Source organism: Aquila chrysaetos, chromosome Z, assembly GCF_900496995.4.
Source record: "Aquila chrysaetos chrysaetos chromosome Z, bAquChr1.4, whole genome shotgun sequence".
In the NCBI taxonomy this organism is placed as follows: Eukaryota; Metazoa; Chordata; class Aves; order Accipitriformes; family Accipitridae; genus Aquila; species Aquila chrysaetos.
In genome coordinates this window covers 20,127,839-20,155,685 of record NC_044030.1, presented here as the reverse complement: position 1 = coordinate 20,155,685, position 27,847 = coordinate 20,127,839, and the positions used below count along the sequence as shown (strand labels likewise).

Sequence of the window (27,847 nt, the reverse complement as noted above, 5' to 3'; positions counted from 1 at the left end):
GTTTATTCAGATCTGGCTCCCAAAGTATTGTAGCTGTGTAAGCCTTCTCAGCAGGACAAATTACCCTTTTCAGCAGGAATCTACAACAGAACTATATTGCTTTCAGTGGCGAAGCTGATTCATTGAGAATTAGTTAGAAATCACCATCATGCTGCATTGTTTAGCATAGATACATTCAAAGATTACAAGTCTGGAAAGGATGGTTTACTCAAGGTAGAAATCCTTCAACATAGAACAAACTTATCTGTTAGACTCCCCCTAAACTGTAGAACTACAACTATTCATTGGAAAAAGAAACAGAAGGAAAGTATCAGAACAGTAGAGTAAGCATATCTACACTGGCTGCCCTTTTGTAGCATAAAAACATATGCATTGGCTGCTTATGTAGAAACAATATAATCATGCTTTCTTCTTGCAGTACAACAGTTACTTTAGCCTAACAATAGCATAACAGAATGGAATCCAAAAACCCAGAGCTTTTCGGTATTTCAGTCTGAGTCCTACAGGTTTAAAGTTCTTCCTTCTAGTATATTTTAATGTATCAATAATTATTCCCACTTGTAAGATCTATAATCATTTTAATGATTGTTGTCATTCAAGTTTGATGTAAAGGGGTTTCTGATATATCTGATGTATCACTCTACCTGTATGCATCCTAGATAGCCATGTTGAGCAGCTATGTGAACAGCAGTATTTCCATCCTGGTCAACTTCATCCAGTGAAATCCCTTGTTCTTGCATAAACTGAAGAAGCCACAGAAGGATTTTCTCCTAGGGGGAGAGGGAAAGAGATGTCACAAAAGATAATGAAATAATGAAAAGCTAAATATAATAGAGGAATACTGGTTCTGTCATCTGTTACTAATATTGTCTAATAATTCCTTGTTTTCAGTCTCTCTAAACTTTGTAGGACTTAGTGTATCATGGGTCTGCCTCTGGTTTGGTTTTTTTTTTTCCCCAGGGAAGTAAGACGAAACACTTTATTTCTTTTATAAAAAGACAATAGGAAAAATATGAGTACTGTAACACATTCTGAGAAATTGTACATTAAAAAGCATGCATGCCTGTATGCTGGAGACCTGAGGCAGAACAGCCTGTGCGTCAATCTGAAAAACAGCTTGTGAAATTTGGTGAAACTTCACAAGCCTCTTTGGAAAATTAAAACAGGAGTATGTGCAGATCACAGAGCTGAGCAATTAGATTCTTCCAATCTATCATCATGCCCCAGCTCTGGGCTGTTGTGCAAGAGGAGAAGCAACACAACTAAAACCAGGAAATCTCTCTATCCTGAGATCTCAGTGTATTGACTAATGGACCATTTATATGTGCCTGCATGTTGGGAAGGTTGGGGAGACTTGGACTGCAAAACTTGCAAGTGAAAGCCTGGAAGCCAAAACTGAGGTGCCAACTTAATTCTTTTTAACATCACTCTTTGTGTGTGTATGGAGGTGTAATACACATTTATATGGGTATTCTTTTCTAACAATGAAGTTTATATATGTGCACTAAACTTAATTCATTTCTTATTTTCCCCAGCAGGTTTATTTGGAAAAACCTTCTTCTCTCTAGGAACCTTCCGTGCCTCTCCAGATTAAATTTCATTGTGCCCTGCTGAATGTGATACATATTGAAAATCTAGAATACATGTATAGATAACATAAAAAAGTGAGGTCCATTAAAGCATAGCTGCCTATGCCATACGGTACAGCTGTACTCCCAGTATTTGCACCTGAATAGCTGAAAAGAATAAATTACTTTCAAGCTTAAAACTTTTTTATTTAAACATGTATTTTCTATTATCTTCCATCGATATGTCATGCATTATACTTGCTAGGACCTCTAGTTCAAAAGGGCTTTGTAGATTCTAGTGTTGGTGAGGCAAACACCAATGCACAGACTTAACCTGCAGCACTTTGGTAGCTTCAGTGGTACGTAAGTACATAAACACCCACAGATATATGGGTCTGTAAGAGTGAAGTGTACCTAAATAAAACAGTACTGAAAGCATGTCTAGGACTCTGAGCAGTAATCAAGTAGGAAAAAAGAATGAATAAGAATGAGGGAAGGAAATTCTAGCTAGGAACCTTGGGTATAAACCTCATTTTATGTATAAAAGTACCAAAGAAATTTTAATGTCAAGGAAAAGGAGATGGATCCTGAGACTCTTTTAGGTCTCCTCTAAACAATTCTGCCCATTCAAGCACCTGGATCTCTGCTCACTACTTCAGAGGGCTAGTCTGTCTGGAACTTACCTTCTTCATATTTTCACTTTAGCAGCAGTTTTGTTTTTATTACAGGGTGAAGGGATAGGTATTTTTACTTCTCCTTGGCTGAATGCCCAATACAGCTGACAGCCAGCATGAAGAGATGACTTCAGATCACAAATCCCTTTTAAAATACTTTTGAGCAATTTCTCGAGATGCCTGTGGTGTTGGCCAGCAGTGAAGAAGGATTACACTACTCCTATGAATTGCCTTTATGTTTTAATAATTAAAAGAAAAATATTTTAGCAAAGCTCCTCTGCAGAATATGAAGACAACTATAGCTTTGAAATTATATATTTCTTTGGAACATAACAGGCACCAGAATGTTAAGCATGTTCTGTAATTTTATGATCACAATCAGCATGGAGCAAATGATGCTTTCTAGTCATTTATCTTATCATCACGGATATCAAGTGCCTGGATGGCTAAATGCAATCATCTGTACTTAGGACTGTCTGTGCATCAGCTGATCACAGGCACAGCGTCAGAGTCCTACTCAAATAGCTTGTGTTTCTCTCAAATGACTGTTTTTAAACAAATGTATCCTTGATTTAAAAAAAAAAAAAAAAAAAAAAGAGAGAAAACAACTATTTTCTTCACTTAGATCTAGGGAAAATGAAAACATCATATATCAAAATATATCATGTATCACTTTAGTAACACTCACATTAGGTATTTGGAAGAAAAGTACTCTTAAGAGTAGGTTTATAGTCATCAACTCAATTTATTGAGACAAAATGAAGGATAATAAGAAAATTCATGAAATTAAGATAATGGAAAATGATCACATATTTGTTATGTAACAGTTACTGATAAATACTGACAAAGTATTCAGTATATCTGATAATTTTAAGACCTACAATGGTCTTATGTTGTAGCAGTGGTTGACATCCCTCTGGCATATTCTAGACCTATAATAATTCAAACCTCCCTAAGAAAAGATTCTGGGAAAATGTCACAGTAAGTAATTTCTGTTTTGGGACAGGCTGCAGACTTTGGCTCCATCAGCTGACTTTTGAAGCAGAAAGAACAACTAACAAAGGCCATTTAAATAATTAAATTGACTACAAATGGAAGGATTAGCATGGTGAAGAGTACCGATTCTACAGCTAATCCTAGCCCCATCACCCAATATTAAATAAATAAGCTGCCCTTCCCAGTATCCCTTCACAGTAGAGGAGTAGAAGCGAGTGAAAACCACACATTGCTCTTGCAAAAATGACATTAGACAGGAAGACAAACATCCTGAGGTGCAAAAAAGGTGTGTTGTTAGGCATTTGCGTATCTGAATGTCACACACTCCTCCCCACTGCACTCTCCGGCACTACACCACCGACAAGTAGTGTACAGAACCCCTTCTAGGTCTTCAGTCATGCTGTAGCTCTGGTTCCCCAAAGTCCCTCTAGACTCCCTGGAGCTCAGAGGCAACAAACCCTTGGCATTCCCCACCCTCTGCCTCTTACCTGAGCAGTCCATGCTACCACAGCATCTGTGTTGAAAAGAAATTACAGCCCTTTGAAGCTTAGTCAGGGCCTAATATGTGCGCCTAGGACTGCACCAGCATCCCCTCCTGTCACATGGTGACTGTGCCAGACACAGCTGGTACACAATCTGCCATGTACCCATGACTTATGCTTGGCACGGAGAGGCCTGCCAACAACCATGGTTGCTTCTTGCATAATCCCATGCTTAAAGAAAGCCTTGCTAGGGGGTATGCTGACCAGGCTACAGGTTGACTTCTCATCTTCCATCAGATGAACTTCTGTGGTTCCTCTCTCACTGGAAAAATACAATATTGTGGAGATGTCTTTGGAGTCAGGCCATGACTGTGGTTTGATCACCTTTCACATAGGAGCATTGCTATGAACTCCCTTTTGCTGCCCATTCTAAATGATACTTATTGAAGAAAAATATGGTGCGCATGTCTAATGCCTGGGGAAACAATGGACGGACTGGCTCTTTTAGAAAATGATTCACTAACAGGTCTTCCTTGTAAAAATATTACTCTTGTAATTCTGCCAAGACCAGTGTTTACATGGATTATCTCTTGTGTACGTAATGGTAAAATAAATTAAAGCTTCAAGGATAGTGCCAACTACGCATTTGAATTTCTCAGTTTTTTTCTTCTTAACACAGTTGGGTAAGATAGTCTGGCATCCCTTCAGCCTCAGCATTCCCTCATGTTTGCAAGATGTTTATGGATTATAAAAAAAAAGATAATTGACATTACATGTGAACTTTCTTTGGCATTCAGCTAACTAAAAAATTTGGCAGCAATTTATATATCACCTTTTTAAATTTCATGGGTGGCTGATTGTAGCTGGTGTTTCTTAACTGGTAGAGCTTCTGTCCTGCTCTGAAAAGAATCTAGATAAAGTGTGCCAGATCTGTTTCTGGCAGTAGACACCATAGTTCACTGAAAAAAACCAAAGCTTCACTGGATTTAGTTTGTATAAATATCTCTAGAGATGAGGACAAAATCAGGCTAATCAATTGAAGATATGAATGTAAGTTCATATGAGACTTTCTCTTCCAAACTTTTTCTTGCCAGTAGCAAACATGCCTTTCTCAAATCCAGTTCTGATCTGGCTCCCAGCCTCCCTATATTCAGTGCTAGGTTTACAAGCCAAACTTGCTACGGAAAGCAGGACACAATCAATCAGTATATCCAGCAGAGTCCTAACTTGCACCAGTAACATCTGCATAGTAGGTGAGTGGAGAAAAGGCAAAGGAGGTCTTTGTACAGCATGAAAACAAGGGTGTCTGTGTGCCTATGGAAACAGCAGGAAAAAGGGTAGAATTCTAGCTCCATAGCCTTTGAAACCTGCCCCCTCTCTTTCCTTAACCCTCCAGTAAATTCATTCTTGGACAGGATCAGTTAACAGCAGAAATAAGCCACAATAATTGTATGGCATTCAATGAAACAACCACACTTGTACAGGAAAGAAAAAGATAATTTTCTTAGTGGTTACATTTTGCTTGCTCTCTCAATAAGTAAGAGAAAAAAAAGCATTAGCACAAAAATAGTGGGTTTTATGCATTTATCCTTAATGTCTGTTGAAGAAACTGCATGATAAAGTGGCCCATCTGCCAAAGAGATTAGAGAAGAATAACCAATCGCTATTCCTTGCATAGCAGATCCTGGAGAAGGTCCTTTGAAGAGGGGTTATTGCAAGGTCTATTCAGGAAAAACAGACTTTGTGGGAAGAGAATGTGGTGCAATTAAGTGGTATATGTTTCCCCAGACATTAGCAAAGCACTGAAATGCTGTACTTCTGTGGTTTCTCATCATTAGATTTATAGATAAGTTAGGTGTGGAACACTATTGATTTACAACATATTTTTATATGTAATTCTCAATAAAACTGGCTAGAGCTAGACAGATGATGTTCAAGTTTCACCACATTTCACTTCACTGCCAATATACTGAATTCCTAAATTGTCAGAATTTGCCAACATTTTTTGAGATTAGTCTCTCCTGGAAAGAGAATATGAACTATCCCAAAATATTTGGTGATTTTCTGATGTGTCCTAGGAGTCCTCTAGGGATCATGACAGCTAATCTTCCCTGATGTTCTTGGGATTGATAGGTTGGCCCAATATGCCAGCTGATCTTCTCCTAGCCATCACTTAAAGCTTAAAAAAAAAAAAAAAAAAAAAGACTTAAGAGGGAAAATACTGAAAAAAACCCACAGATTAAGTGGGAAAAGATCTTGCTGTATTTGAACTAATTAAGAACACCTGTAATTAAAAGCCACAAAATTATAAACATGCTTTGAATTGAAATTGTTGTACAAGCATCTAAATAACCTATTTGGAAAAGTAAATGAAAGTCATACCTGGCCATAGCAACCTGCATAATGAATAAGGCTTGGGTGGTCTTTTGAGCAACTTAATTCTGCAATAGCTTCTGTTTCGCTCACCATCCATCGAACACACTCCAGCTGACCGTTCTAAACAAATAAAAACAAATTTCACATTCCAGCTGTTTCAATTCTAAACACTTCTACTAAACAGGGAAAAGCTTATCAGAATTATTAAAATGCTATGAAATTCCAGTTCATTTGAAAATGTGTTCTTTTATCTGCTCTCACGTAATGCCCTTGTTTATCTTGCTGTCCTGTGTCACTTACAGTTTGGCTACTGATTATAGTGAAAGTGGCAATGTGAAAGTGACAGTCAGATAGTCTTACATACACAATCTGGTCCCCACTCAGATTTTTCAGAGCAAAACCATAGTTCTGTTTCTATCACTTGGACAGCAAGGTTCAATGACTAAATGAGATCATTTGCTGGAGCAGGGTGAACAGTCTTCCTACAAACTCAAGTCTTCATTAATCACTAATTAAATGCACGCTTCCTAAGTTATTCTCATGTATGTAGTATCTGAACACCTAATCCTCATGGATTAGGACCTATCTGTAATAGATACTGTACAAACACAAACAAGGAGATGGTTCTGGCCCTGAACACCTTTTAGAGCCTAGTCTCAAGATTCTCAAGCTGCTATGCACACTCCTAGTAGTTTGCAAGTTACTATGAAATGGGATTTAGATGCTGTGGAAACAGATGGAACATGTTCTTCAGAGCATGCTTGTGGCTCAGGGTAAAGGTAGGAGTTTTTAGCAGCTTCTCTTGCTGCAGCCCTCTTTCAGCAATGGTACCTTGGTAAATGCAGTTTGGCATGACCTACATTCCAGCCTGCTCTTACTTCATTTTTCAACTTTCCTGTTCATAAGGGCTATTATATCCTTTATAGCTGAAACAAGTATTTCAATTGTTCAGTCAAAACCTCACAAAGGTCAACATACATGACATAAAAAGCTGTCTGTGTGCATAAAATGGAAAAAGCCATCAGGAGAAGGAACGAAATATCTATTTCAAGTTTCAGTTTTATAAGAACAAGGAGAAGAATGTAATAAATATTAACCCATTTAAAATTATACAGGAGAAAGAAAAATTGGAATAAAATTAATTTGATATTTGTCTTATTCATTCCATATGTAATGTCTGTATATAAACACAAAAATGCACACCATTTTCCTTTACTTACTTAAATCTATTTCTCTTGATTTCAGTAATGAAGCAAAACAATGAAACTACTTGTATTCTTTTTACTACGTTAGAAAAATCCTCCTAATCCTATTTGGGTTCAAATATTAGTAAGCATGACTAACTAATGATTTTTTATTTTGTTTTCCTTTATACCACAACTGAGTAAAATATTTTCGTATTTTTAAAATTAAGTTAAAGAATTAATATAATTAAGTACCTGCTAAATATGATAATTTTGCTAATGTGGAAAGGATTTCTCCTCAGTTAGTTAAAATAAACTATCAATATGACAGTGCGACTGGCCATAATATACCACTCTATTTTCACTCTCTAGCTCTTATCTCAAGGTCAGAAAGAGGCCTTTAATCAAAAGAACTAGCTTTAATTCATTCATTCCTTACTGGGAAATGTTACGGATCATCACTAAATTGTTGAAATTCTCTTCCATGGAAATTTATGTTCCTGCATACAAGTTTTCTTCTGTTCTGATAGTCATAATTCTTGCGGAACATACGTGCATGCCCCACATGGTATAACATTATGTGAGTTAACGGTATAAAGTAAGAGCAAGAAGAATAAAGTCCATTCTATCAGTGTGCAAAAACACTTTGAGAGTAAGGATCAAGATCTACAAAGTTTAGTTATGCCAGATTAGTTTAAGGCTCTCACAAAAATTTGCCATGATCCAGAACAAGTCCAGCCACGTAGGTCATCCTTAGAAACACCTGGGCCTCTGTAGCCTCACTTACATGAGGAACTCCATTACATTTACACACTTTTCTGTGAATGTCTAAGCATGTTCAAGTAACACAGAAACTAAAGTAACCAATTATTAAAAAAGCCAGTCTTTCTGGAGAAAAAAACAAAAGGCTTTATTGGCTTATAAACACATTATGTACCCAGGTTGAAAAAACAAGAAAGAAAATGATTTCCAACTAAAATTATATGACATTAAATTGGCAGGCTGTAACTATTCAGTTTGGACATGGGCCAAGGTATTGAAGCTAAATACCTGACTTTTATAATAGCATTTCATTAGTACAACTAGGTATCAGTTTAATTTTACATTCATACAGCTTGTCCCAGAAAAAAAAAAAAAAAAATCCAACCCTGAAACCTGCACCAGGGCCCTAGGTCACTGAAATGACATCTCAAAGATGGAAACCTGTAGGTTGGAATCCACCACTCCTCTGTCAGTTTCTAAAGTTTTTGCAAGAAGCAAAACCCAATACACCCCCAGAAGAAACAGAAACTCCTGTATTATATTTATACCCTTGCCTTGTTTCTTATTAAGGTACTTAGTGACTAAAAGGAACAGCATTCAACCATTCAATCTCACCTACTGAAGAACCAGAATCAGTATGGTTAAATTATGAGCCTTCCTGTACACCACTGTTTTATTTCAGTGCAGTAACACCAACATTTTTCCCATTTTCCTACATAATAGGTTTTCCTGTAAGCTTTGAGAACAATTTTTGCAGTTTCTAACAGGTTGTTCTGTAACACGTACATTTTAACCTTGATGCGATTGTTCTAGACATCCAAGAATTTTCACCTCCAGATGTGGATCAGAGGTTTTTTATGCTTTGTAAACATGTTCTCACACTTGACTTACAAGATTATACCTGTATTTGTAAAAAATCAAGCAACTGTTATGCTCTCTAAAGAAACAACTGAGTCTGAGTTAAAGTTCCTTAAAATATTACAAATTTTTTTAAAGTCAGTTAACTGATTTAAAAATGAATGTATATGCATTGACAACAACATATAAAATGTCAATGTTATACAGCTGATGTTGTATCCTGCATAGTAATCCATTTTTATTTGCTTATGTGGTATCAGCCAACAGTTCTTTTTGCTCTCACTTACCAAAATGCTTGAAAAATAACATCCTGCTGGATGTATTACTTATTGCCATCACAGAAAGAAACTAAATGACCTTTATGTCACATTACAGTAGAGAGAGAGACCAAGTTACCTTTATTGCTAATCCGGCTGGAGTTAGCTGCTCAATGTTTCGTTCATTCAGACAGTCTTCACCCATCAAAGAAGTGAGATGCTGCAGGCATTCTGCATGTCCCTTTGATGCTGCTACATGCAACAGATTGTTGTCACATTCATCATGGATCTTATCCAGATTATCTGCTGCTAAATGTGGCTGTGAAAAAAAGCATTATGTTAGTTACAACTAAAGATAAAAAGATACACAGAACAGTAAGCCTCACAGCCAAAGACACAAGCCAAATACAAAAATGCTTCCCCATAGGCATATTCTTTTATAACTCAAAACCAAGAGCTTTTCACTTCACTATACAGAACGTGGCAACCTTAGCAGAAGGATAGAGGTGGGATGCTTACAGGCTTGATTCACTGCGTAGTTTTGCTCCTTCTCATGCAGTTGTCATACAACAGTGCAAGATCTTGAATAGCTTTAAGTCTTTGTACTAATTTGATCAATGAAGTAGCTGCAAAAATACCCATATTTTCATAATTTCTGTCTATTTAGCATCTGGTTTCTCTCCTTTTTCTTTCTTTTTTTGGGGGGGAGGGGAGGCATTATATTGATGAGTAATTGAACAGAAAACATCCATGACTCCTAAAAAACATTCCTGATTAATTTTGCTCATCACAAAAATGGCAGCTTGTTAAGCACCATCAAAAATGTAGTTAAAGCATGTAACAGAAGACTTTTATTTGACAGCTTGTTTCTACAAAAAAAATTGTTGAATATTTATCTGAAGTACTACACAACCTAATACATTATTTCTGCCCAAACCTAATTTTGAGACAAAGCAATTGGATTGAGAAACTCCAGAAGGAAAATGGAAAAAGGAAGACAGAGTTAAGGAGTAGCAATGATAAGTTCCTAGAATTGTGCAGTCTTGCCAGAGTACTGTTCAACGAGTCTACTTCATTCAGAGGATTCGACCTGTTTGGAAAAAATATGCATTTTCTTTCCATCTACCTACCTATGATGACCTCTTTTTTCCCCCCAATTCCTATCTCAGGGTGAATTTAATTTGCTTTTATTTCTTACTGAGCAATCTAATATTCTCTTCTGCCTCTGTCTAGTCTTTGAATATCTCCCTTTGTTCTTGTTGCTATGTTAATAGCATGCCTTTGTGCCTGAGCTAGACTGGTAAACAGAGAAGCTAAACAAAAATCTTAACAAAAACCGTTCTTACACATACACTGTGCCTCCACCAGCCGTTATGAGTGGAGATCACATGCTCTGCATCATTGTGTTAACCTGCATTGAGTTACTTTGGAAACATTCATTGATAGTGCCTGATCACAGTGCTAGAATTTACTAAAAAACTTCATATGGGTCAGAGGCCAATGAGGCTTTAGAGAAAGCTCCTGCCCGAGAATGCTGCTGCAACAAGACAGCATAAACACTCCTGAATAATAATCAGAATACAACAGAAGCCCCTCTGTTCCCATCATCAGCCTCTAAGTAACAACTGAGGTAAACCAGCAATAACTGAACAAAGCGACGCACGAATGTTGTGAAAGGCAAAACTCAGTTAAGATTTAAATTCAATATTTAAGTGATCTCAGTAGTTAAAATACCTGCCTTCTATATGATTTCACTGTACTGCATAAACTAGTAATCTTGGCCACATTTACATAAAACTAGTATCTTGGTTTTGCTACGTATTTGATTTAAAGATTAAAACTTTCTATTTAGAAGCCCATATGCTCAATTTCTAAGGAGCGTACAAGATAAAAAGGGCAGTGGTTCAAAATGCGCACTTCATCAGCTTTGCTGGCTTAACAAACCACATCACAGATCGCCCTTATTCTATGTGGTTTATGAAAAAGATGATACTTACCAGTAAAGATATTTGGCCTTCCTTTACAATGTTTAAGATGCTCTTAATTTTTTTCACCTCTTCGCTTCTCTCTTCTGGGCCCCCTGCACTGCTCCAGTTCATACTCAGTTCCTCTAGCTGCTTGCTTTCTGCCACTGCCGTCTGCAGGTGGAAAGTCCTTAGGTGGCAGTTTGGCATAGTCTTCTCTGTTTTGTGAGCATGAGGATCAACAAATGTCCTGCTGAGGAAGCCCTTGCCCTGGGCTTCAGATTCATGGACTGAGCTACACTTAACTAAAGGCTGGGAAAGCTCTAATTCTTCTGTTAAATGCTTGTGCTGATCAAGGACAATGGGCTGCGTTTTTCTCAGCTGAGAGCCTTTCACAGGAGACAGCACACAGAACTGTGTCCCTCCGGCAGGCGAGTTCTCTGTGCTCCCTGCAGAGCAGGTCTTGCCACTAAGACCATTCACTGTTGAACATACACCCAAAAGTTTTTTCTCAGGAGCTACCTTTGTAAAAGGAACAAGTTGCTGGCTTGATTTAATATAAGGCACATCCAAAATTTCATCCATATCCAGGTCATAGTGCTCCAGCTCCCCAAGCAGAACAGTTGGCTCGATGTTTTTGCTTTTAAGACTCTCTCCTTCTCCGGGACTCTTGTCATCATTTGGAGGCGCAGATTGAGAATCGCTGCCTTTCTGGTTCTCTCCTTTTTGATTCTTCTGGTCATCACTTTCATTGTTCTCAGAGCTTTCTGGCTGGTGCTTTAATGGGGAAACCCTCTTCACTGGTCTGAATTTATTGCACACATCTGCAATTCCTGTTGGTTTCTGTGCATTTCCGATAAGAGTTGAGACTCCACAGTTCCAGCTGCTGCTGGAAACTAGACAAATAGAGGAATGTGACTTAGAAGTGATTACTACCAGACGTGTGACATGATATAGCATGCTTTAAAGATATACCTGACCAAACACCGGAAACAAGAATTACATGATAACATGCCACATTCATATCTAAGCAGATTTAATGGCACCTCTATCAAAACAGCTCAAGAATCTGACAATCCAGAAAAGAAACTTTCTTCAAACAGGACATACATTGTAATCAATTACAAATAAAGTAGTTTTAATCAAGTAATGGGCGTTAATAAGAGCCTAGTGGCATTTACAGTGGTCTTGTCCAACTACACTAATTTGCACTCTGCTTTTTTTATTGCACAGAGATACATCATAAGAGTAGGATGATTTTCTGGGAGGTCAACAAAAGGGTTAGTCAAAACTTTTTAGTGGATTTGTTTTAACAACAGTAATAACAATTTAATTTTTAAGGCTTGTTATCTCTGGGATATGTACTTTTCATACAAGAACTGGAAATTCATATGAATAGTGACTGACAGCTGGGACTGTTGAGCCTGGAGAAGAGAAGGGCCAGAAGGAATCTTATCCTTGGGTATAATTACGTGATGGGAAGCAGTGAAGAAGAGGGAGCGAGGCTCTTCTCCGTGATGGCCACTGACAGGACAAGAGCCAATGGGCACAAAGTGAAACACATGAAATTCCATCTGAACACAAGAAAACACTTTTTTACTGTGAGGCTGGTCAAACACTGGCACAGATTGCCCAGAGACATTGTGGAGTCTCCATCCTTGGAGATACTCAAAACCTGACTGGGTTTAACCTGCTCTAGCTGACCCTGCTTAAGCAGAGCCATTGGACTAGATGATCTCAAGTGGTCCCTGCCAATGTGAATGATGTTTCCTTTTCCACTTTTCCTCTCTGTGCTGGGCTTCTCTGTCAAACTTTCCATCCCTTATATATATAACCTGTACACACACACACACATATATATACACGCACACACTCACACACACACATATAGCTCTGGACCTTCTAGACCATTATTTCAGTGCACTGCAGGATATGGAGTTTGACCAGTGAGTCTGACTTGCAGAGAAGAAAGGGAAGTCAAGACACCTGAACTCTTAATCCTATTGAACTTGAACTCAAACTCACTGAACTTGCACTCTTTCACACAGTGCCAGCTGTTGGTACTTATGATCTCCATAATCAGTGGAACTCTGGCAAACAGTTTTCCTTATTTTGTTATTTTCAGTTGAGAGACAGCACTAAAACCACTAAAGCCTTTAGGCAGTTTCTATGCCCCTTTCAATGTACACTAAGAGTTAATGCATTCTAAAAGTCAAGAATACTGTTTAAACAAAGCAGATTTATTACATGTGCTAACTGCATATCAGTGGGATCTAATTTGTGGTCAAAACACACAATTTGCCATGAACACCTTCCTAAGGAAACAGATATACACACTTTCAGTGCAACATTAATGTCTGAAGTGAAAGATTAGCCCAGCTTAGTAGTTACGGATGTCTGAAAATTACCTTAATACTTTTGGAAGTGATTAAGAATACATTTCCGAAGAAGAAATAAAAATAATAATAATCAAAAGGCATGTAACTTAGTGGGCCAATACAAAGAACACACTGTGCTGACTTATTTATGTATTGTATAAGAGTCTAGGTTCAAAGGCCTACACTTTTATGTTGGTTTTATTTACATGTGAAATTTTTTCCAAGTGATACAGGGAAATGGATACCATATGTTTGCCAGCTGTTTTGCTCTGACAGGAACTATTAAGCACTCAGTATGGAAATGAATTCTGTCTGAGTTTTATGAAAACACTGCTTTCCACACAGGGGTCTAGACAGAGGAAAAGGCATCAGCATTTTGTTTGTCGTCACTTTATTTAAGCTTACATTTATTTTGTTGCTTGGCATTCTCTACTTTCTAACCTTAATAACACACATTTACATAAACCACTGATGACAAAATTGTAAAATCGGACACTGTGAAGAAGCAATGACCTTTGTTACAAATCTGTCTTGGATCATTGTAAAGTCATGTATTTCTCTTTTCTTTTATTACAGTTACTGCAGAGTCAGGTATTTCAATTTTTTTCATTGTTTTTCTTCCCAACACCTTTTTATAAACATTGTTTTTCCAGAAAACAAACTGGAACACCGAGAACAGTTAGCAATATTTTTACTGACTTATAAACATATTCTTAATTTAACTTCGATGATGAATTTACACTGCATTTAATAGAGGATGAGAATATAGCAGTAGGGAAGAAAGCAAGTCAGACTGGTAGACACAATCCTTCTTTGTGCTATTTTCTATTTGGGTGCTGTGCAGGCTGCATCAGTGCTTAGGCAGTTACAGCATGGTTTCCCCTTACAAAACACTGAAACCATAGGCCAGAGTGGACCAGGGCATGGCTTGAATCTCTTCTGTTTTCATATGCTTGTTCCCTGAAGAAGTAAAAGCAAGTGCTGCCTATGTCCTCCAAAACACCAGCGCAGCAGGAGTTATGTGAGTAGTCTTCAACAGCTGCTCCAGGGGAAAAGCCTCTTGCTCATCTATCCATACTTATGAACTCAGGCAGGGGCTATTAAAAGTCTGGGTCAAATAAATACTGTTTGATTCTTTTATAAACAACAGTAAAGAATGGTCTGAGTTTAAGGCAGGGGACTAGAATGTGGAGCAGCTAGCTTGATTCCAGAATCTGACAAATAATTCTGATATAATCTGATAAGCCATATCTCTTCCATGCACCAGTATTTCAAATGTAAAAAGGTGATGACAATTTTTTTTTCCAACTACGTTCTTAAAATTATTTCTTTAATTTTATTCATTAATATGAGAGATTTGGACGATCCCATCGTTGTGTTGAGGAAGTAAAAAGATAGAGGAACACAAAAACTGGGGAGACTTCATTCACATCAGTAAAGAGGTGTTGTGCTGCCTGGTAGACTTGAGGTGTCAAAGCATTTCCCTAGCGCTAAAGAAAATATTATCTGATGAAAATCTGCAAGGGTCAAATTTGCAAAAGTAGTTCTTCACTATATATTGTGCTCTACACTCTTCTTGAGGAAGAGAAAATGCAAAATGTGAATAAAGAGGCCTGTAGGCTTAACTATAGTTTCACTTATTTATTTATTTAATTATAGCTGTCCTAGAATTACTGGGGGCCAATAATCAGAAAAGAGGACAATTAGGAAGCAACTTCTCTTGCAATTTAATCACTTCATCAGATTTTATTTTAGGAATCAAAATTTACCTTGAACTTTCTAAAAAAGATCCATGTAACATGTTTCCAATTGGAAGCATGTGTTGACTTGAGAGCATTTTTCAACATCATCTCTGTACCTAGGGCATGGGGAGGTGAGAGGGGGAGTTTTATCTGGTATACGAGCATCTGTAAAATTATAGGGTAACTATATGAGTTTTGTCCAACCATCAAGACTACCTCATGCACAGATGAAACTTTACCCTTGTGACAGGCAGTTTCTGTGAATACTTACAATCTAATGCCAAACTTCAGAATACCTTTAAATTGTCCTGAGTATCATGAAAATAACAAAGAACTCAGCTTTCAGTTCAGCTCTATAAGGAAACTACTGCTGAAATTCATTGCTGGTGTGCGTGCAAGAGCCTGTCTCCCTGGCATATGGGTAACATTCTTTAAGCGATGATGGCTTCATGAAGTTTACAGCACTGGTGACACAAATAGGAAGCGGCAAAAGGCTGTATATCACACATCAGTACCCTTACAAAATGAACTGAACATACTGCAGAGTGGTATTTGTAGATGTTGCTATGCTAGATCTTCATGAACCCAGAATGACTCACATTCAAAGAGCACTGACTGACTGAGGAAATGGTCAAACTCCTAACAGTGTGTTTCTGTCACCAGCACCACGGACTAACTTAGGTTTATGCTGTGACCAATGTTCTGTAGTCACGAATGCTGCTGTTGAACAGCTGGGACATACAACAGGCAGCGTTACAGGCAAGCAGGAAAATGGATGTAAAGATCTGAATCATTTGCGGATCAGTTGGCAACTGTCCATGTTGCTCTACTAGGTCACTTGACACCTACACAATTCACTCCTGTTCTTCTGTATGTGGCAACAAATGATCCCCATTACTATGCTACATCCCTCAATGAAATTCTTGAGCCTTTTTAGCTTGCTATCTCTGTTCCTTTTCAGGATGGAGAGCAGTACCTTATAGTCAACTACGTTGAACCACTGTCCAGGAGAAAAACTGGGTGACTTCCTTTTATCCAAACAGTTATGAGTCATCAGTGCCGTTAATGCTTCTGCTTAATCACCTGACCTGCATCCAGACTGTGCTAACTCTAACTTGTCTGTATTTCAACCTTCGTTTTCTATGAACTCCATGCATGTGCAGTCACAAACCACAGTAAAACTGTGAATAATGGAGAACAATATGCTGCTTGAACCCTGGAGCTGAGAGTCCTTGACTATGATAAGACTATCTGCTGACTTTATAATGCCTAATAGATCTTTCAATGGTCTATGAACCTCTGAGGTTGAATCACGGTTATTTCTTGCTGACAAAGAAATGGCAGCATTATGGTTGCTTCCCTAATAACACTTCCCCAAAGTAACCTGGTTGTGATGTTCTTTATTGCAGCATTCATTTGGAGAATAGGTCCTTGAGAAATCTGGTGTGACTGGAACTGCTCTCAGCACAGGGACGTGGACAGGATGGCCTTCAGAGGTGCCTTCTGACTTAAGTTATGCTATGATGAAGACGTAACCATGCTGAAAGAATGTCATTTGCCTGCAGGTAGTAGCAAGACTGGAAACAAAGTGCAAGACTGACAAAGAGACAAGACAAGACACTGTTTGGGGGCTTTTACCTCAACACTTTGAGGGCATGTACTTGGACACTCCCAGTACACAATAGTGAGAGGTACTCTCTACCCTTGCTGACAACACAAGAAGCAGCTTCTTTACCATTTAGGCTTCAACTGTTTACCCTCTAAAAAGGATGAAGAGGCGGGCCTTGGGAGCTACTGACCAGTCAGCCTCACCTCTGTGCCTGGGAAGATTGTGGAACAGATCCTCCTGGAAGCTATGTGAAGGCATATGGATGACCAAGAGGTGAGTAGAGACAGCCAATAAGGTTTTACCAAGGGAAAATCATACCTTCTATGTGGCTTTCTATGATGGAGTGACTGCATCAGTGGACAAGGGAAAAGTTACTGATTTCATCTACCTTGACTACTGGAAGGCCTTTGACACAGTCCCCCACAACATTCTTGCACCTAATTTGGAGAGATGGGTTTGATGGATGGACTGTTTGACACAAAAAGAATTGGCTGGATGGCCATGACCAAAGACTTGGGGTCAACAGCTCAATGTCCAAATGGAGATTAGTAATGAGTGGCGTTCCTCTGGGCTTTGTATTGGGACTGGTACTGTTTGATATCTTTATTAACAGCATAGACAGTGGGATTGAGTGCATTCTTAGAAAATTTGCAGATGACACCAAGTTGAGTGGTGCAGTCGGTTTGCTTGAGGGAAGGGATACTATCCAGAGGGAACTTGACCAGGCTTGAGGACTGGGCCCATGTGAACCTCATGAAGTTCAACAAGGCCAAGTGCAAGGTCTTGCACCCTTACGATGAGGGTGGTGAGACAGTGGAACAGGTTGCCCAGAGAAGTTGTGTATGCCCCATACCTGGAAGTGTTCAAATGTCAAGCTGGATGGGGCTTTGAGCAACCTGATCTAGTGAAAGTTGTCACTGCCCATGAAAGTGGGGTTGGACCTAGATGATCTTTGAAGGTCCCTTCCAACCCAAATCATTCTAGGATTCTATGATTCTATAAATAAAACCAAACTTTGTTAGGTTGAATCCATTGCTACCAAAGGATGAATGCATTCCTTTATCTGAAACTCTTCCTCCTTGTTTTAAAAATTCACTTACTGTGGAGTTTACTTCACTTTCCATCATCATCATCAAGGAAGCCTGGGAGTTGCATTGACAACTGCCCATACCTGTTAAATATTTTTTTAAATGCAGTATTGACCATATTGCTCATGCACTATATAATCATTTGGGGCCCTGCAGGCAGTATGTACAAAGTTTCACATTTGGAGTTTACTGTCCTCTGAAAAAAATGCCTGAACTTCTTCCTTGTGATATGACTTCAGCAGAGATTCTTGAATCGATTAAGAGTTGTACTCATTCCAGGTCCATTTAGAGCACTGTGATTCTGACTTTGTATATAGACACTAAGGTGTTGTCTACACTAGGAAAACTTTTAGAAAATTCCTCGTGGCTGTTAACACGAAATTATCTCCAACACTGGCAGCATATCGGGGCTCCAAGAGATGGAGGAAGGGATGTCCCTTACATATCAATGGATAATCAAAACTAGTTCTGAATATCTATTTACTGTTTTATTAATATCACTGAAATAATATTTAACAATTTTAACTGAAGGTGGCACTGTTTTACAGTTTTAATATATTAATAACTTCCAGGAGTATATTTTAGGGTTCTTTAATGTAAGCTCTATAGCAACAGAACCTGAATTAAAAAACAGCCCTGCACAGATAAGAACAGAGAGGGTTTGTTCCCATTTAAGTGGAATTTGAAGCCACTCTAAAGAAGAAAGAAAGGGTAAACAGGGTAAATAATAATAATTCATCCTTTTAAATAACAATGCATCTTTGCCAGGTAATTCAAACTTTAATATGAGCCTTAGTGAATAAATGATTTTTCTTATCTTGTCTTGAGGAAGAACACTACAAAAGCTGTCATTTCTCAAGTAGAGTATATAGAAGAGGCAAAGATAATTTCAAAATTAATAAATTGGGTTTACCCTTGTCCAGACTGATCTACAGATGTGAAAGGGAGGTAACAAGTAAAGTTCTACCTAAAAATCAGAAGAGGTCATTCTGGCGCAACATGTGTAAAACAGGAAGAGGGAGGATGTGATAACGAAGTAGGAAAAGAGCTTATATATAGCTATCACAGGTGTCACTGCATACTAATTATTGTTTTTTTCTGAGAAACGTCTTCAATATTCTACCAAGGAATTATCCAATCAATATTGTATTGTTCCAGACATATTTACCTGGGAAATATCTGGAGTACAACAGACTCTGTGAAATTAATGCCATATAACACTGCCTCCAAATCCAATTTTACTTTATTTTCTCCTATAGCTAAAAAACTACGAAGACCTTGAGACAGAAATTGTGTGCAATCTTGTATTTACTGATTTATTTCTTTTTCTTAAATAGGAAACTAATCTTCTGAATAATTTTCTGAATGACACTTGCTTTGGGAATGAATAAAGCAGTGCAGAAGGATAACTGCTGGAGAATAAAGGTGAACTTGCTTTTATCAACCTGTGTATAAAGATCTAGAGTAGGATATTGTCCTCATTTGAGGCATACATTTAATGACAACCGAAAGGCATCACAGCTGACAGAATATACTTCAACAACGATATGGCTCAGTGAAGCTTGTTGAACACAGATGTCTTGAACCATTTGCTCAAGTGGCCTTAGAAAATCTGCCCAGAAAGAAAGCAACCAATTTCATGCTTAATAACAAAAGCATAAAGGACTGATTTCTGTTTCGATTCATCATTCTACATTAGACAATGCTGGAAATCAATGGGCAGGCTAGCTAACACTTCATTTCAGAAAAATGAGTTAGCTAGATCCATTTTTAAACTACGCTCTTTAATTTTCTATCTTTGAAGAAGAACAATGTCCATATTAGTGGTTATTATGCTAGCTACAAAGATCATTCTCTGGAAGCCTAATGGTAGAGAAAACAGTTACCCTTAATCACACTTTATTGTGCATAAACCAGGATTTGCCCCACACCTTTTCTCCAATCTCATACATCTTTTACCTTGTAATCTGGGGGTACTGACACACACACTTTGGCTCCAAGGATCCCTTGGAATTCTCCTGAGTGAGAATTCCTTTAATCCAAGGAAGGACACGGAGGAGTCAGCACTGAGACTGTATTGACTGCATGACTTTCATGCACATCTTGCAAAAGGGTGAGGAATGAACCACAGGAGCTTCCCACTGGTACTGATCACTGGCCAGTGCTGTCCAATAAAGGGAGGTGACACTGGGAATTCAGGGGGGAAAAACTACATGTAAGGAAATCCTTTCTCAGACTTTCTAATCTCTTCTCGTCCAAAAGAACAAGTAATTTGAGCAAAAGTTACAGGCAGGCAGAAATAGTTAAAGAAACCCCCAAAGCCTGTTGAAAGGTCTATGTGAAATGCTTGAGAAAGCACACTGACTGGTAAACACTGGTATGTTTGCCTAGGATTAAAAGTGCTTAAAGTAATTTGAAAACAATGTAACCAAACACTGTCCGATGTTACTAACATATTATTCAATGTTTACATGAAACAGGGAAAGAAAATGGGATTTACAGGGCTATTTACTAAATTTATTTGTGAACAATGAATAATAAGACTTCCATAATATCAGCCATGTAATTAAAAAATGTAATTCCACAAAGAGAAACTGTCTGGTTTAAATCTGTTCTAACAATCTTGGTGGTGAAAATGGTTATCTGCATATATATATATATATATATATATATATATTTAAGTATAAAGTTGAGTCTTATTTTCCCTATAATTTTGTCTTAACTGTCTTAGTGAACTAGATATTTTTCTGAGACGAAGCTGACAGAGAATTATTTTTTAGATTATTAGGGTCCTGACATATCTAATCCTATGGCTAACTTATGCTTAACTTTTAGTTCTTTTAAAAAAAAATAATTCTTAGATAGTTCTACTTACACATTCTTCCCTGTTTTAAAGAAGAAAAGCAATCTCTAACTAAGCAGGAGTTAGTATGACGTAGAAAGCTGGATCAGCTCTTTGTAAAACCTCCGAGTTTTTCTACATGTAACTACTTAAATTGTCAATGGAATACAGATATAAAATAGCATGAATGTCATGCATACTAAAGATTTATGATATAATATATCTTCATCAAGAATAGCACATAGAAAAATAATTTGGGGAACATTTTTTTAATCGTCTACGATATGAGGAAGGCAAGAGACTGCATCAAAAGCAACTATGAAAAAACAACAGAAGGGGCCTTATACAATGTTGACTGATGTAGCTCTGTTGATATTTCAAGATACTTCAGATATTGAAGTCTGTAAAGTGATACCTTCCTGTTCAGCCCTGTATGTTTACTCAGTGATTAAGCAGAGTAAAAATAAAATAGATTTTAGTACTATTTCCAATTCACCAAAACTCATAAGTGAGGAGTAGAGAGAAAAAACAGATTTTAGTACAGTTTTCAGTTTGCCAGTACTATTATCAGTGCTAAAGATGTCTTTTTTGACTCAAGACTTTTAAACAAAGCTGTGAATTAAATTTCACTGGCAGAATCCCCAGTGCTACTACCGTCTTCCAGGAATGCCTGTACTTGCTTCCATCAACCCCTTTTCAAGGCAATAGATGAGTGCAGATGTAATTAAAATCATCATTGAAAAATGTCTGGCTGCAGAGGCAACCATGAAACAACAGAGCTACACAATAAGTTGACAATATCCCACCGTGTTAAGGAAGAGCTCATAACCAGTTCTTCTTCTTTGCTATTGGTCTGCATTTTACTTTAAGATTACTATCTGAATTTTGAAAAGAATACACTTTGTTTCCTGAAGACAGATATTGATGCTGCCACTGTTATGGAGCAGTCCTCATGAACAGACCACCCAGTATGATGCATCTTAGGGGCTACTCTTGTTCTGCTTCTCTGGTTCACCTTGCTCTTGGAGCAGCTGAATGAATGAGTGGCTTTAACTCTTTTTATGACAAGATGAGATAATGCCCTGCTGCCACATGATCAGCTGCTAATACTGACAGGTAGGGGCGGGGGAGAAATGGCAGTAGGGAGAAAATGGGGAGGAAGGGGATGTGGAAGAGATGAGGGGGCTTCTGGGTGGGCAATGAAGGGTGTGACGAGGAGCAGTAAATCATAGAAACATAGAATGGTTTGGGTTGGAAGGGACCTTAAAGATCATCTAGTTCCAACCCCCCTGCCATGGGCAGGGACACCTTCCACTAGACCAGGTTGCTCAAAGCCCCATCCAGCCTGGCCTTGAACACTTCCAGGGATGGGGCATCCACAGCCTCTCTGGGCAGGAGAGGTTGTGGATGGAGAATTGTGGGGATGAGAATGGTGAGAAGAATGGGAAGAAGAATGGTCTAGAAGAATGATGGGAAGAATATTGGGAAAGACTTGGGGGGAAGGCTGGGGGGAATAACAGGGGAAAGACTCGTGGGGAAGAATGGTGGGAAAGACTGGGGAGGGAATAATGTGGGGGAAGAAAAGGTAAGCTCTGGGGAAATGGGGGAAAGAATGGTGGGGTGAGCATTGAGGAAAATGGGGATGAAGAATGGTGGGGACGAATGGTAGGGAGAACAGGTGACAAAACAGTGGGGAGAATGGCAGAGAAAATGGTGGGGAGAATGGGGAAAGAAGAATGGGAGGAGGAATGGGGGGAAGAATGGTCCTAGGAATATGGGGAGGAACGAGGGAATGAATGGTAAGGAGAATGGCAGGGAAGAATGAGGAGGAGAAGGGGGCAAGAAATGGGGGAGAAAGAGGGAAGGAGGAGGGAAGGAAGGAGAAGGAATGAGGGAAGAATGGGTAGAAGAATGGTGGTGAGAAACGGGGCAAGAATGGGAGAATGGGGAGAGAGTGGGGAGGATGGCGGTAAGAATGGGTGAGAAAGAGGGAAGGAGAGGGGAAGAAGGGAGGAAGAAAGGGTTGAGGAAAGGGGGAAGAAGGAGCAAGAAGGTAGGAAGAAGAAAGAAAAGGGGTGGGAGTGAGGCAGGGCAAGGATGGAAGTGGAGAGGATGGGGGAAATATGGAGGGGAGGGTGTCAGAGGACGGGGGAAGACGGAGGAAGATTGTGGTAGAATGACATAGGGCAAATTGAAGGAGGTGAATCAGGGGTCCTGTGCCTTTCCACTTCTTCCCTGCCTCTGCTTGCAGCAGATAATACCTTGTGCATAGTCACTGCTGTGCCCTGTGTGGGCAGTAACACGGCAAGGAGGTATGGTAAGGAAAGCTTTTCTTCCCTTTATTGCCAAGGGCAGAGGCATACGGCTGTGGTGACCTGGCCTTTAATGACTCTGGTAGAAGAAGTAGCTCTCAGAAAGTTTCAACTTAGTTACGCACCTCGGAAATTTGCCACTCTCTGAAAGGAAATATAGAAATAAAAGTTGCCAAAGTATAGCACAGTTCTTAAAGCTTTTTATCATCCCACAAATTCCAGGTCTCTCATTACTGTTATAAAAGTATTTGATGAAACAACATTAATGAAAGTTCAATTAAAACATCAGAAAGCACAATAAACTTTTCATAGCTCAACAAAAATGCTCCTCTCACCAGTTCATTTCTCCTCCATCAGCAAGAGAAAAACAAAAGCGGACTAATCTGATTTACAGAGTGAAAAACAACACTGAATACACTTTTTGTCAGGGGGGCAGGGGGAAGGTCTCCAGCTGGTTCTCATCTATATGCCATGATTCTTCATCTAGTTTACACTATTAAACTAAAAAACTCAGCTTTAATCTTAACTATTACAGTATGCCTTAGAGTAGATTCTATCATGTAGCATCCTTGATACAGTTTCAGACTCTGGCAAAACATCATCCCTCAAACTGGTCGTGGCCATATGGGTAGTAAATGTATCCAACATTTTTTCATTGGCGCCTACATTATTACGTCTTGTCACCAATGGTTTCTCGGGTTTTCAAGTAAATTGTTGCATATACTGTGGTTTGGAGCTGCTGAGATGAAGCCCTACATTTATCTGTATACAGCCAAATCCTTTTTTGGAACTTTTTTCTTTCTAATGAACTAACATCTGTTGAAAAAAAAAAAGTCATGTTTCCAGAAAGCTGTACAAAAATGAGAGAAAACAAAACAACAGAACACTGCCAAGAAGCTATTGTTGCCAAGTTTTCCATGATAAAAAGCAGCCTAGAAAATGGTGGGTGGACAGAAGTGGGCATCATACCTGATCTGTCTTCGTTTTGTGAATCACACCTTCTACATAATTCTGGGATGGTCTTGAGAGAAGTTACAGAATACTGTAAAAAAAGAAAAAATGTGTATGAAGTAATTAAATTAAAAAGATAAAAAGTAAGACTTTCAAGAGGTCCTGATGTCATGGGCACAGCCTAAATCTACCAGCCCAAGGGTACTTCCGGCAGTCTGATGGTCTTCTCAGGTTGCATGAGAAAAGCAGATGGCATCTGCTTTTGTGCCCCACCTTGAGGGATATCAAACAGACTTTCAAAGCTACAGCAAAGCATATCCCCACCTCAGATTTCTCCTTCCTGCAGATCACCATTATTCAAGTCACAAATACTTTTTATACATCCATCCTTTCCATGGGATGCAAGATACAACAAAGGTGAGAATAGATGTAGGCTTCACAGTAAATGTCAAGGTTTCTCACTTTGTCCACCTGGGCATGTATTATGGTGATTATACTGCAAGACACTTCATGCTTAAAAATTAGAATTCAAGGTTTCACAAACCAGTATGTAAAAGTGATGCAGAATATTTGCACCGTAGAGATCTGTTTTCAGAGAGGGATGCATACACTTCCTCAGATGTATGTGTACAGTATACATCTGTGTGTATGTATATGTACATACACATATCAGATGACAGGCTTATTTCTCTAACTAGGCTTTATTAAAGCAAACTTGCAGTATTACTTTGATGTGACAGGATATGCCTGATATTAATCAGTATGTTATTCTCTGAATTCAGCATTATAAAGGAAAAAAAACAGGGATGACATATGTATCTTACTAACAGAAATCTTTTTCTTATAAACTTGTGGAATACCCTTGGTAAGACACATGATCCAGTGTTACAAAACTACACATTCTGACATACAGAACTTAAGTTACTTAATAGCAAGCCTTCTTTAATCAAATGCTTAAATATTACAGGAATCTTCACTTAAACAAATGAAAATCATTATGTTTGTGAAAGATCAATGGCTTTGCTCATATAAAAAAAACTATTAAAAACAGTATTTTGGAAACTAAAACAGAAAAAACCATTTAGGATTAGCACAACTGAAAAAAAAGAATATATAAAGAATATATAAACACCATATGTTTTCAAAGACAGATATTTTTAGCCGGTGTGCTATTGACCAATGAAGCAAAACAACTACACATAAAACCACATGAGCTTTCCACACAAAAAAGAAGCTGTCATACATTGTCCTGTCTTTTGCTGACAATTCGTCATTCAAAGTTTGATGTGCTTCTGATGCACAGCTGGCAATCTGCTTCAAAATAATCTAAAGTCGACCTCATGTGACCAATTGCAGAAGTAATTTACTTCTCTGGTGCAAGTTTAAGACTGTTGCTCAATTGATTGTTACTTTATTAAGCCTCAAAAACCTCCCATACCTTACTTTTTCCCTTGCTGTCCTAATTCAGGGATGTATTGAGAAACCTCGACTACAAAAAGTATCTCTCATAAGTATTCCCAGGATCAACATAGAACTTATTAATTAAACTGTGTAGCAGCACTCTACAGAGCTACCCAGTGACTCCAATCACCATTAAACAAGGAGTTGTCTATAAGGCTGTGACTGCTCCAGGATGTGATGGCCTAAAGCGACAAAGGCCAGAAGAACAGCGTCAGGGAGAAAGATGCTACTAAATACAAATTAATACAAGTTAAACACACATGCACAAACACCATGTGCTGTGCTTCACTCTAGTTATTGTTTAATAAAGATTTAGCAGTTAAGCTATACATCTTGCTATTTCAGGACAAGGACTCAGAAGGCAATGTTGAACTGGTCTAGTAAGATTCTTAAGAGAATCCAAGGAACATGTTTCCAAGGAATATGGTAGCTTCATAAGACCAGCTGGTGCAGTTTAAGCTATTACACAGTTTGTAATTCAATTAGAATCAGGCCTTTTGTAATCCATTGCTACGTGTTTTCTCAGGCAACCTCAAAAACAGAAAGCCATATTTCTTTTTGTCTTTTTTCCTGTTCTTTCCTGGAAGAACGGATTTTCTTTCTGTTTCATCATTGCACTAAAATGTATTCAGTAACCACCTCCCACCACCAAAAATCTATTAGGTATTATAAATGTGATTATACATTTTAATCATATTGGTTTGATTTCATTAACAGATTTCCTCCCATTCACCTCTGTCCTCAAAAAGCCTTCTGTGCATTTACATTTCTGCCATCTGTATTTTGTGGTCAAGATGTGAAGAACTGGCTTTTGGTCCAGGAAGCAATTAAAATTACTCCTTAAAGTGGACCTTGCCCAACCATAAGCACAATCCATTGCCAGTTCTTCCCTCTAGAACTACTTTCTCTCATACTCTAGCTCCAGCTCTGATCAATAGTAATGTTTGTTAGCTTTTCTTCAACCAAAAATTTCAAGGTTACTAGTGGTATCACAGAGAGACAGCAAAAGAGGTTGAGATTGCAACCCTTCCCTGGAACAGAATTTTAGACCTAATGCTTATTCAATGGCATTTAAAATTAATTATTTCCCACTTTTCATTCAATAAGCTTAAGTTGTTTTACATACAAAACACTTCTCACATTTCACCATTAGAGTAACCAAGTCAACCTGAGTTGAGGGCCATGCCCAAAGGCATAAGTGACAATGTGAGAGCTAAGCACATCGGGTTGCTTCATTAGTCAATGCTTACTGTGATTGTTGGTATTTTATCAAAGTGTGTTGTGGTTGATGGTGAAATTCAGTAACAAAACTAAGGGCTTCTTCCCAGGATAATGCATACAATGGTATTTTTGATTGCTGTTTGAGGTTTGGGTTCCTGTTCTGCATTTAAGGCATGCCTATGTCCAACCCGAAATAGTGAATTTCAGTAGACCCCTTAAGAACTTTGTAAGGTGGAAGAACAGTATCACTAGCAAACAAGAAACAAGAAGCATTAACAAGTAATCCATGCAAATGCAAGATATTCCCTATTTTCTTCAACAGGCACTATTAATTCAGGGGAAAATGGAACCTCCCTTACCATACTAAACATTTGTTCATTATGTAAAACTGCACTACAGAATTTGAGTTAATGCAAATGTTAACCTTTTAAATTTCACATGGTTCTCAAATTTTAATGCAATGAGTTTTAAACCCAGCACATGAGAAAAAAAACTTCAATCTCTACTAAGGCTCTTTTGTGCTGTGCAGCTTGTCTGCCACTTGCAGACTCACTTGTGTCTGAGAAGTATCAGGAAGAAGAAATACTGAATCATGAATAGTAGCATAGAAATGTATACACAAAATAGTAAAAAAACCACTAAAATAAAAAGCAGAAGTTATTTTTTAACTTTCTGTTGTGGAGAATACCTTTAATGTCTCCTGAAATTGAGTCAAAGGGCAAAGTTGGACACATAGTGTGACTCTAAGACCACGTCATCAGAACCACGACCCCCCAGAAACACTAAGGACCATGTCCTGCTCCAACTGGAGTCGGTATCAAAACTCAACAAATTCACCTCCACTGGATCAAGACACCAGTGACTGCATCCTGCTCTTAAATGCACAGGTCCTTGTTTTCATTTAGATAGAGAAAACAGACACCTTCCTTCATTATAGCTAATTCGTTTCCGGGTGTTATTACTACTGTAAGCCATTTAACAGTCTCATTTCAGTTTATTTGCTATTGTGGAAAATAAACTGCTACATTAATATTCAAATCCCATTAAATTAATAACTTTATATTACATTTGCTTAATCATTTATAACTGTGCAACACCACCCTTTTTCTTAGACATTTATTT

General features: G+C 38.3%; 1 protein-coding gene across 4 annotated transcripts in view; it reads right to left on the bottom strand.

Moving 5' to 3' along the window:
• Positions 1–27,847, bottom strand: part of LOC115337143 (synuclein alpha interacting protein) — a 91,492-nt gene that overhangs the window by 21,249 nt on the left and 42,396 nt on the right. For all 4 annotated transcript variants that reach the window (XM_030005207.2, XM_030005210.2, XM_030005208.2 and 1 more), the window contains exons 3-7: positions 24,062–24,134; positions 11,155–12,017; positions 9,297–9,476; positions 6,103–6,216; positions 645–770 (exon numbers count right to left, since the gene is read on the bottom strand). In XM_030005207.2, the coding sequence (XP_029861067.1) occupies positions 645–770; positions 6,103–6,216; positions 9,297–9,476; positions 11,155–12,017; positions 24,062–24,134 (1,356 nt within the window). The remainder of the gene's footprint in view (positions 1–644; positions 771–6,102; positions 6,217–9,296; positions 9,477–11,154; positions 12,018–24,061; positions 24,135–27,847) is intronic.